Genomic DNA, 12,138 nt, shown 5'->3' with positions numbered 1-12,138 from the left:
GCAGTTGCATGATAGCCCCACAGCGGGGCATTTTGGACAGCACAAAACCATGTGGTTGGTTACCAGGGAGTTTTGGTGGCCCAAGGTGAGGGAGGATGTACGGGAATATGTCAGGGGTTGCGACAGGTGCCAGCGAGCGAAAGGGGAGAGGGTGGCGCCAGCGGGGCTCTTACAACCCTTACCCACACCAGAAAGGCCATGGGAGGCAGTCTCCATAGATTTTATGACGGACCTGCCAAAATCCAAGGGCAAAACGGCGGTCATGGTAGTGGTAGATCTATTAACTAAGATGTGTCATTTTATAGCCTGTTCACATGCGGTCACAGCGGAGGAAACCGCCAAGTTGTTCGTAGAGCATATTTTCCGGTTGCATGGCGCCCCCTTGAGGGTGGCCAGCGACAGAGGGAAACAGTTTACTTCCAGGTTCTGGAGGAAACTTATGAGCTTACTGCACGTGGAAATCAATTTCTCCACTGCCCGGCACCCGGAAACAAATGGGCAAGCGGAAAGGGCAAACAGGATTTTACAACAATACCTGAGGTGTTATGTAAAGGACCGAGAAAATGATTGGGTAGATAAGTTACCTCTGGCAGAATTTGCCTACAACAACGCTGAGAACGTGTCCACAGGGCTGAGTCCCTTTCTGGCAAATTATGGGTGTCATCCCAGGGCATTTCCAGGAGAAGGAGGGGAGAGGTGGAGTGTGCCGGCGGCGGAACATTTTGTTGAAGAGACGGAAGCCATCCACCGTCAGCTACAACTTAACTTAGAGAGAGCCAAGGAAGAATATAAAAAGCAAGCAGACAAAAATAGGAGGGAAGGTGAAACTATAAGGGTGGGAGACCGGGTGTGGCTATCCACCCAGGGACTACCTTTCAAGGGGGGTTGTAAGAAACTGAAACCCAAAAGATTGGGACCCTTTGAGGTCATACAGCAGGTGAACCCAGTAGCATTCAAACTCAGACTGCCCAGTCACATGAAATTGCACCCAGTATTTCACAGGTCATTACTGTCGCCGTACCGAGAGGGACGTGAATGGGGGGGGAGCGTGAGAGAGAGGTCTCCCGAACGCCCGTGATAGAAGAGAGAGAACGCGACATGAACGTGGCAGGAATCATTGATTCCAGGTGGAAGTGGGATCAGGTGGAATATCTGGTAGAATGGGAGGAGGAAGTAGAGTCGGAAAACACTTGGGTACCCGCTGAGGTAGTCAATGACGAGGTTTTAATAGAAACATTTCATCGGCGTTTCCCAAAAAAACCGCAACCCGTGGCACGATTTAGAAGGGAACACTTTGGGACCACCGATGAGGAAGGAGAGTTTGGAGGGTTCCCAGAGTCAGGGGTGGGTGAGGAAGCCGACTCCGACGAAGAAGAGGAAGACGGGGAGAGAGACGGTACGCCATGGTTAGAAGTGTTTGAATCCTCGGACGACGAGGAGAGTTCCTTTAGGGGCTTTCCGCCCTCACCGCCCGTGGGAGAGGAAGCGGGGGGTGAAGGGGGCCCTGAGGGGGAGGTGGATGTCAGGGAACTGCCATCGGAAAGAGAGATGGTGCAGAGGCTCCAGCAGACTCGGAGAGATTCTGCAGCGGAGGAGGGAACCAGCAGGGGGAGAGCAGAAGCTCCGGCAGAAGGGGAGTCGGAGGAGGGAGGGCTCTGGGATACTTCTAGTGAGAATAGTGCAGAGGTAACAAGACCCCCGTTGGCAACTCCCACCCTTCGCCGGAAGCTGTCACGCAGAGAGTCACGAAGGCGCATGTCCGTGAAACAACTTTTATGTTGGCGTAAATTTCGTAGACGCCCACTGTCAGATTCTACCAGCGACTAACGGAGTCACGCCTTGGGAGGCTCCGTTAGTGCCTCGGTTTGGTTGACCAGCCAAACACCAGAGGGATCAAGCTTTTACGCACAAGCAGCTCATTATCCCATCACAGTTATGGACCACCGGTCTGAGATTCACGGCATGTAATGCCTTGAAAGAAAATATTATGAAAATGATATACAGGTGGTACATGACCCCAGTCAAGCTTGCAAAGATAAACCATTTGTCAGATAATAAATGTTGGAAATGTAAAGAAACTGAAGGAACATTCTTTCACCTCTGGTGGACCTGCCCTAGAGTTAAGGCTTTTTGGGAAATGATATATAATGAGCTGAAGAATATATTTAAATATACCTTCCTTAAGAAACCAGAGGCCTTTCTTCTGGGCATTGTCGGCCAGAGGGTGCAACAGAAAGATCGAACTTTTTTTATGTATGCTACAACAGCAGCAAGGATACTTATTGCTAAATACTGGAAAACCCAAGATTTGCCCACACTGGAAGAATGGCAGATGCAACTGATGGACTATATGGAACTGGTGGAAATGACTGGCAGAATCCGAGACCTGGGAGAAGAACTGGTGGAGGAGGACTGGAAGAAATTTAAGGACTATTTACAAAAACATTGCAAATTGTATGAATGTTAAGAAAGATGTAAGATTAGCAACAACATGGTACCAACAAACTAGTTAAAAGGAATAAGAATCTAAATGCTATTAAAAGAAAAGACAGATTTTGGATAAATATTATGTTAAAACTAAGTCTTTAGAATTGTGGTTTAAATTTTCTAAAATTTGAGATTTAATATTGGGAAATTGTATTATAAGAATTGAAACAAGTTAATAATTTGCTGGTAAAATTTAAGAGTTTGGAATGCAGGAACGAGAGTCGCGAGGAAGTCCAAGGAGGAGAATGAAATGTGGATATTGGAAAATTATATGTTACTCTGTATGTTTTTTACTGTTTAAATTTTTTTTGTTAATAAATATTATTATAAAAAAAGAAGGCAGCCTGAGCAGGCACCCTGTTCCCCTGGGCACAGGCTCCTTGACCATGCTGAGATGTTTTGCATTTCTATTTCAATGATCATGGATTTTAAAAATCTGCATCTTTACTAGTGATGGAAAGATGTGCTACTTTTGGTTCTTTCAGTTTCTCATTTTTCCAAACTTAAAGTCAGTCCTCCACATTTCCACAGCAATTTGTGATTTTCTTTTTGGAAAATTATTTTTGAAAAATTCATCAGAATGTTCACATTAATGTTTCCCAAGAAACACATTTTTGTATGGAGTTTTGACTAATACTATACAGTTTTGCAAGCAATTTCCCCAAACACAAGGCACATTTGTGTATTACTTTCACAAATATATTCATTTTTATACACATTTTTTCCTAATATTTGCATTTTTGTTGTTGTAAATGTTGGTTGGCTGGAGAACTGCATCACAAAGTTTGGATAGGTGTAAATTTTAGTTGCCTTGAAATGTGAGCTGAGCTGACTTTCTCCTTGATCTAGACATATAATTTAGCACATGAAAATTGTTTGCAATTCTGTGTCCTTTTTTTCCGGGGGGGGGGGATGTGTAAATAACCACCCTAATGAAGAAAAAAAGTGGTACAGAAGTCAGCATGAGGAACGTGCCCCTCTAGGCGCAAGATCCTTAGGTTGAAGGCTAAATCCCTGTTTATGCAACCAAATAGGAGGCCAGTTCCGTGTGTATGCAGGTGGAGATGGGGACCTAGGCAGAAGCTTTAACGTGGAAGTGCATGGAAACCTCTGTGTGGATCAGTGCCTGGCTTCAGCTCCTCTATAAGCTCCCTGGTCTGACTGGCTTCATTGCTGGAGCAACACCACCCGTCTAGCTCCACGCTCCAGCCTACTAGGACAGTAGCTGCCATTAAGAGCCCAGTGGTTTGAACATGTTCCAGTAAGGATTGTTGGAGTCAAGGAGCCTGCTGCTCCTGCTTGCATTGTTTGCCAGCCCCACCTACCCTGCACCCTTGCCAAACTCCCCACCCCGCTTGCCAACCCCCAATTTGCACTTCACCCAATGCCCCCATCCATAGCTACGGGAGGCTAGCTGGTTTTTTGTTTTCTTTTTTGCCCCAGAGGAACACCATTGAGGCTCCCAACCTGTGTGTACGCAAATGTTTGTGGAGGGGGTGCCAAACTGGGTTTTTGACCCAGGTGAAATGAAGCATGGTTTCACCCCTGCCCCCTCATGCCTCCTTTAATGCCCCATATCCCTGTTGGAATATTCTAGAAAGAATAGAAAGAACTTGGTCTTAAACAGGTTGTTAGGCAATAGAAAAATCTACCCAGCAACAGGAGCTTTTATAAAGGGCATGTGATCAATAAGGGTCAGAGTGTCAAGTGTCAGTATGTAAATGAGCATGAGTCAGCATTAGGTCTCTGGCTGGATGGCTGGAAGAGGAAAGGATTACATATGTTATTTTATATTTGTATTTGACCAGTGTAATTTGTTGTAAATAATAAAGATACTCAATTACTGTAAAACAAAACTCTGTTGCAAGTCTATTAAAAGAAGAAAACCCAAGAGTAGATGCTGCACACACATCAACAATCCCCACAGCTCCTTCAAGTCCCCCATATGTTCACAGTTCCTCTCTCTCTTTCCCTGCATTGTTCAAAAGTCTGCTGTTGTTTAAAAATTGCCTTCTTTTTAGCTCCCCTGCCCTGAGTTCATGCAAATCCAGGACTGTGATGCAAATCCTTCCACAGATGAAAGACTTATGTTTTTATGCATAAAGGAGGACATACTTAAACTATCATGGTTCTCCCCCTCCAAAAAAAGAATGAAAGGAATCTGAGGAATTGTGGTTTGGAATTGTAGAGTTTGAGGTTTTTGTTTTGCCTTGTTTAGCTAGAGATTGCTAGTCCTGAGAAAAGGGGATCGACCATTTCAGACAGTTTGTCAGGTCAGCATGTGGGTGGCTCTTTCCCTTCTTGTCTTTTTTTCATCATGTCATAAGACTTAACCCAGTGAGAGACCTTGCTCCTTGCTCCATTGCCTTTCTATCCAGCTTCCAAGTTGTATATGGTTTCCTGCCAGCTTGTGGGTTCTGCAACTTATCAGTCTGAAGCTTTGCAGACTGGCTCATTCTGCAATTTGACTCTCTATTGATCCTTTTTGGGAAACATGAAGTTGAAGTGATTATCCCAGGGGATAAACGATTTCCTTGGTAATATATTCACCCAGTTGGTTTTGTGGGGGTGTGGCTGAGTGGCTGTAGCCCCATTCTTTCCAGGATTGGCTGCTCCTTGCAGGAGGCCTTCTGGGCAGTCCCACAAAGAGTTTTTCCAAAGGGGAGAGCAGTGGGCAGAGCTGGAGGCAGGGGAGTGGGCTCTTATTTTGTTGGTGCCCTTTCAAAGCCACCAGCAAATGCTGTGCTGCACTTCAGCGCATGGAAATATGACTCCTGCAGGGCAAAATCGAAGGCAGCGCTCAGAGGTGAAATGAAATCTAATTGCTACCATCAGTTTAATTCTGCTCTCTGTCTCGTTTATGAATGGCTGCCATCAAATTGCAGCTAATTACCGCCAGCACTTTGTACGTGAACAGCCATTCATTTTCAGACCTGATTCGTTTCCTTCTCTCTCCCTCTCTTTAAAAAAAATCTGCCTCATGAACTTGCTTTGGTTTTCTTTTCCTCTGGCTACCGTGCTCTATTTCTTTGGCCACTCTTAACGGAAAAACAGTCCACCCAGGATACATCAACCCTACAAACTTGATCCCCTTAGCCACATAGGCCCATGTGCAGAACTGGCCTTGTTACAGGGGACACTTAAAACATGTACAGTGGTACCTCGGTTTAAGAACAGCCCTGTTTACGAACTATTTGGTTTACAAACTCAGCAAAACCAGAAGTAGTGTCTCAGTTTGCGAACTTTACCTTGGTCTAAGAACGGAATCTGAACAGTGGAAGGGCCCCGGGCGGCGGAAGGCCTCATTAGGGAAAGCGTCCCTTGGTTCAAGAACGGTTTCAGTTTAAGAACGGACTTCCAGAATGGATTAAGTTCGTAAACTGAGGTACCACTGTACCGCTGTGAGTAATCAATTTCTTAGTGTGGCAACACCCACCCTAGGGAACTCCCTGCCTCTTGACACCAGGCAGGCATCTTCCGCACCTGCTAAAAGCAGTTTTGTTTCAACAAGCTTACATCGATATTGTCAGGGAACTGCCATTGGAGAGTCAGATGGTGGAAGGGCTCAAGGAGGCTAGGAGACCCTCGGATGTGGAGGAAGGAACCAGTAGGGGGAGAGGGAGAGTTCCTGCAGAAACTCAATCGGAGGAATGGCTCCAAGATGTTTCCAGTGAGAACAGCGGGGAGGGCTCAGGACCTCCGCTGGGGACGCCCACTCCGCGCAGGAAACTGTCACGCAGAGAATCCAGAAGGAGAGTTTCTGTCAAGGAACTCTTATGTTGGCGTAAATTCCGGAAGCGCCCACTGACGGATTCTGCCAGCGATTGAGGTAGCCATGCACCCATGGCTCCGCGGACTGGGAGAGCTTAGGAACTGATGGTAAAGCTTGGAGGGCTTAAACGCTTACGCACGAGCAGCCCCCTTATCCCATTACAGATATGTAGAATGCTGACATGTGTTTTTAATCTGTTGTTGGTTTATATTTGATCTTAAATATGATTTGAATGTTTTCAGTAGCTGTTATTAACTGTTATTGATTTTGCTGTTTTATTCTTTTTGCAAACCACTCTGACATTTTTTCTTCTTACAATTGGGTGGTGTATATATAAATGATATGAAATAAATAGAATCATAGAATTGTAGAGTTGGAAGGGACCCCGAGGGTCATCCAGTCCAACCCCCAGCAATGCAGGAATCTCAGCTAAAGCATCCATGGCAGATGGCCATCATCCAACATCATGAACAACTCTCACTGTCAGAAAGTTCTTCCTGATGTTTAGTCGGAATCTCCTTTCTTGAAACCTGAAGCCATTGTTTTGAGTCCTACCCTCAGGAGCAGTAGAAAACAAGCTTGTTCCCTTCTTCCATGTGACACTCTTGAGATATTTGAAGATGGCTATCATATATGAATTATATCAATATCATATTGTAAATTACAAATAAATAATTTGTCATTCACAAATCACAGAATTCACAAATTTAAGCATTAAAAGTGAGCCAGAAGGAGTCGTCATGGAAAACAAAGGCTTCCTGAGCATAAGCCCCTTCCTCTCCTTTCTGTTCAGTTGGCAGGAAGCAGTTCATGCAGTTTGAGTGGGCCAACAAGGCAGCGGAAGTCCTTGGCTGCGATTTTGAGGAGCTCACAACAGCCGTCTTCAAGCACCACCTCCAGAGGATTATTGAGCAGGTCACGTCTGGAGCCGGAGGACAGCTCAACCAGGACCAAGGCTGGTCGGATGGTAAGGGCCTTTCCTCATGCAAAGTAAGCAGGGGAAAGAGAGGCTCCGTTTTGACAATTCCCCTCCCTCCATCAACCTTGGGTTGAATATGCATGTTTGAATCCATCTTGGGAACAACTCAAACAGGTACAGATAGATTCCCCCCCTACCCTCGGCACATCTAGTGCAGCATCCTGTTTTCACAGTGGCCAGTCCACAAGCAGGACATGAGTACAGTAGCAGCACTCTCCCTGCTCATGATTCCCATACTGGAAGCAACGCGCTGTCTCCGTGGCTAGGTGTTGATGGTAAACTTGTCTAAACCACTTTCAAAGCTACCCAAGTTGGTGGCATCACTGTATCTTGTGGCAGTGAATCCCAAGGGTTAGCTATGTGCTCTGTAAAGAAGTGTTTCTGTTCTGAATCTCCCACCATTTAGCTTCGCTGGATGACCCCTTTGGGTTTTGCTATTCAGAGAAAACAAGAAAAACTTTTTTTCTCCACTCTTTCTGCACAAGACATTGTTTGATACTCCCTGGGTTTTAGTTTTATGAGAGAGAAAAGCTTCTCTTTCACCACACCATGCATAACATTATTAACCTCTGACCTGTACCCTCTTGCTCTCGTTTTCTTTAGAATAAAAATACCCAGTTGGTGTACCCTTTCTTTATAAGAGAGTTTATCATTTTGCAATGCCCTTTTCTGAACCTTTTTCAACTTTGCAATGTCCTTTTTGAGGTGAGGCAGCCAGAGTTGCACACAATATTTCAAGTGTGTTCACACCATAGATTTGTATAACAGCATTATAGTAAAAGCAGTTTTGCCCTTAATCCCTTTGCATAGCATGGAATTCACCTTGTAACCGGGACCTGTGAAGCTGCCCTGCTCACCCGACCTCAGTATTGTCAGTGTAGTAAACAGAAAGAGGCAGCTGAGGCTCACAGAGGCCATTCTCAGCTCTACTGCCAAAAAGGTCCTCCTTAGAGATTCCAAGCCCTGAACCATAAGCAGATTCCCCACACTGAAGTCTAAGGAAGGGCTAAGGGCTCAGGGACAGAGCACTTGCTTAGCACATGAAAGGTGCTAGGGTCAATCCCTGCCAGCTTCACTAGATAGGATTGGGAAATACCTCTGTGCCTGGTGAGCCAATGATCTGGCTCAGTACAGGCAGCTTCCTGTGTTCCTATGGAGAATGATGGCCCACCAAATCCAATGCAGTCTGCTTTGGTTGACAGCAGTGCTGTTTTTTTCCGAAAAAGAGGTGCCAGAACTCAACATGAATGTCTCCCTTGTTCTCTTATAATGGCAATGGCACCCATCGGAGAGGTGCCGGAATTAGGTTTTGGCTGAAAAAAAGCCCTGGTTGACAGTAGCTGTCCTATGCCTGAGCTTAGGCCTGCTGACCAAGCACATTTCTTACCTGGAAGTTGCACCTGAGACCTTCTGTATGCAAAGCCAAGTGCTCTTTCACTGAGGTCTGGGTTCTTTCTGCGTATCACTTCTCTCTCTGCCTCTCTGTCACACACCTTATTGTTCTGCCTCTCTTAATTGTGCCACTCATGCAAAGATTAGGTAAGTGTGGACACATTTGCAGGCAGTGATGCAGGAGGAGAGGAAGTGCTCACAACCCCGTATCCAAGGACCACTCCCCCCTCACTACTAACTAGCACTCTGTGGGCCACAGCATGCAAAGCCACCTTGTCAGAGGCAAATTGCCTTCAAATTTTTGACTACAACAGGGGCAATCAGAGGTAACATATTTTTTTTGCAATTGAACACAAAACAATGAGATTGGTTATTTAAAAATAAAACCCATTTAATTTTCAGCCCTTTAAAAAAAAGGTAGCTAAGTGCAGCTGGCTTTCCAAACAGCTCTTTGAATTGTAAATCTGCCAAGTATTTGAAAGCAGGAAAAGCGGGTTGGAGAAGGAAGGCATAACCAAGATATTAGCTGCCTACTGAGATCTGGGACAGGCAACAAGCTGTTTGCGGCCAGCTTTCTTGCTGTTTTTTTGCCTTGACAACGCCCCCCTCCCTCTGCTTTTCTGTAACTCTTTTCATCTACTGCCTCCCCCCCCCCCACTGCTACCTGCTTTTGTGCACTAAGTAACAACCAGTGTTTATTCGTGGCTGAAATTTGCCAAGGAATGGACCTGAAAACAATTTAGAAAAGATGCCAGCTGTAGTTGGTTTCCTTAGCAACGGGCTCAGGTTCCAAGCATGTAAAACCCTCAAAGAAGCACCTGCTTCCCCTTCTTCCTTCCTTAAACTCTCCTCCAATCAATATTTCAAAGTCCCCTACCCCAATTCAGGTTTTTTGCACCAGGAAAAGATCTGCCCTCCCAAGAGGAACAGGAGCGACACAGCCGCTCCTGGTCTGAACCCTGCAGCTGTTGGCAACATTTAAGATCTCTCAGTGCATCTAACTAACATTCAGATCAGTTTGGAAAAGGGACAACTGCAAAAGGACATGACAGAAGTTTATAAAATTATGCACAGGATGGAAAATGGAATATATGTATTTATAGAGTGAGCAATTTTTATCCCTCTCCCATTATACTAGAATGGGGAAGGAGGTAGTCACCAAATTAAATGGATTCAGAATGGAGGAAAGTCATTCTGCACACAGATAATGTTTGAAACTGTTTTTCCAAATGCAAACAAGTTTTTGTTCTTAATGGATCTTTGATAAAGAAACAACTTAGTGGAAGAAGACTGAACTTTATTGAACAAAATAGGCTTCTATACCCACATACAACAGTGCAAAACCTCCCCAAACAGACACAGTCAATGAACCCCCTTCTCATTTAACACACACACACACACACACACACACACACACACACACACAAATAATCAATCCCCAACAAACATTTACCCAAGCAACCAACACATAGTACCAGACCACTAACCCAAATCCCTCCTTAGGCCTAAGAAACAACAGCAGAGTGGCTCTTCTGTCTGGTTTGCATTGCAGCAACCTTGACCCACATCCAGGCACACTGTATTTAGGTTCAAGCCCTGTTATTTATACCCAGCCCAGATAGGCAAGGCTTAATGCCTCAACCGCCTCCACCTATACTGATTAGTGTCATGTCTACATCCTCCCAGTTCCATGATCTGGGTAATCAAGCCCCAACTGGGCCCTCTTCAAGGGTAGAAGTGCTCCTGCAAGGACTTAAAGCGGCCTTAAATGAAGGGTTAATTGTGCAAGGCCACCAAGCCTCCTCATCCATCTTCTGTGTTTCCACTACAGGAACTCAGTGCCACAAGATGGATATGGACTTACATGGCTTTAAAACAAGCTGGGGGAGGTATGGGCCAATGGCAGTGGGCTGGGCTATTCCCTTCAAGCCTCTACCTGTCCATCATGATTTGGATTTTTAATTTTGATAGTTTGTGTCCCATGCTGATTCCCTGTTGAAAAGTTCCAACGTGAAGCTGGTGGTTTGGGTGCAGGTTGTATTGGAGACTGTGTGCCCCTCTCCTCGTTAGAATGCATCTGATGGAGTGGCCTCCTGCATTACAGGGAGGAGTTGGACTAGTCCCTTCCAATGCTACAGTTCTATGATTCATGCCCTCCAGACATTTTGGATGACAGCTGCCATCAGTCGCAACATCAGACAGCCCTGGTGGCTGGTGTCCACAGGAGCTGTCACTCAAACATTTGGAGGGCACCAGGTTGGTGAAGACTGGCTTATGCCATAACAAATGGTTAGTTTTCTTCAGGTGCAACAAACCTTTTGCTGTTTTTTTCCTGCAACAGACAGACACAGCAGTTGCCCTGGTTGGAAATTGCTTCTGGTTTGATAGCAAAGCTCTGAACTAACAGCATGTGGGGAGGACTGCTGAGCAGCCATGCCCAAAGGCACTGTCAGGAAAATTAAGCAATCTGTGTCTCTCTCCTTCAGGTCCCAAGATGACAGGTGTGGAGTGCGTGGAAGGGATGGCTGCGGGGCTCTATGAGGAGCTGTTTGCAGCTGTTGTGTCGCTCATCAACAGGTATGTTTGTCTTTGAATGCTGCAAACTCACTTTTGGAAAAGTAGGCCTTTCCTTGGCTAGATCACAAAGATGTGATGAGCTATAGGAAGAGCTGAGGGGTTGTTGCATCTTTCTGGGTTTTCCACTGCCCATGACACCTACATTTAAAAAAAAGACTTCAGTTGAAAGTTTGAGAATAAATGAGAGGCGGGTGTTTGGTATGGAGGAAATGCCATTTGTGAAGGATGCTTGCAGCGGAAGAAAGATGTGAAAGGGCCATAGCTCTGGGGCAGAACACCCACCTGGCATGCAGAAGGTCCTAGGTTCCATCTCTGACAGCATCTCCAGGGAGGACTGGGGAAGTCCCCTGTCTGATACTCTGGGAGCCACTGCCAGTCAGAGTAGACAACACTGAGCAAGGGGGACCAATGGTCTGACTCTGTCTAAGGCAACTTCCTGGGTTCCTATGTGATCCTCCATCAGGGTGAGTGTCTTTAAATCATCTGTCGCTTTTGCTGTCCAAACATGTTGGAGAGAATATGTAGCATCTTAGTCTGGTTTTCTTGGATGTTGAACATAGAGAGCTAGGGAGACATCAGGGAAGAGCGGTGCCTTTTTATATGTGAAGTTTCATTTGCCTTCGAGATTCTCCTCCTCCTGCATGAGAACATAGTTCCACAATAGCTTTTAAATATGGTTTTCTGTACAGTTGTTGTCAATGTTAATGAATGGTGGTATTTAAATGTTTTTTAAATAAATAAGATCATGTGTGTGCCTCAGCCATCAAGTAGCTGCCAGGGGTGGGGAGTTCAGACCTGCCACATGCCTTAACTGACTTTTAGCTCCACTAATGCTGACATCACTTTCTCCTCAGTTCCCCTCTTTGCAATCTAGATTCTTCTTGCACAGAAATCCCAAGGAGAATGTGGGGAGCTCTCAAGCACCCGGCAG

At 45.6% G+C, this 12,138-nt stretch overlaps 1 protein-coding gene across 1 annotated transcript in view; it reads left to right on the top strand.

Annotated features, from left to right (window-relative positions):
• Nucleotides 1–12,138, top strand: part of MYO18B (myosin XVIIIB) — a 258,709-nt gene that overhangs the window by 77,525 nt on the left and 169,046 nt on the right. The window contains exons 14-15 of the mRNA XM_081892930.1: nucleotides 7,053–7,226; nucleotides 11,117–11,207. Coding sequence (XP_081749056.1) covers nucleotides 7,053–7,226; nucleotides 11,117–11,207 — 265 coding nt within the window. The remainder of the gene's footprint in view (nucleotides 1–7,052; nucleotides 7,227–11,116; nucleotides 11,208–12,138) is intronic.

The sequence above is a fragment of the Podarcis melisellensis genome, assembly GCF_964234715.1.
Source record: "Podarcis melisellensis genome assembly, chromosome: 16".
Taxonomy (NCBI): Eukaryota; Metazoa; Chordata; class Lepidosauria; order Squamata; family Lacertidae; genus Podarcis; species Podarcis melisellensis.
Note: the sequence above shows the minus strand (reverse complement) of the source record. Positions and strands in the feature narration are given on the sequence as shown.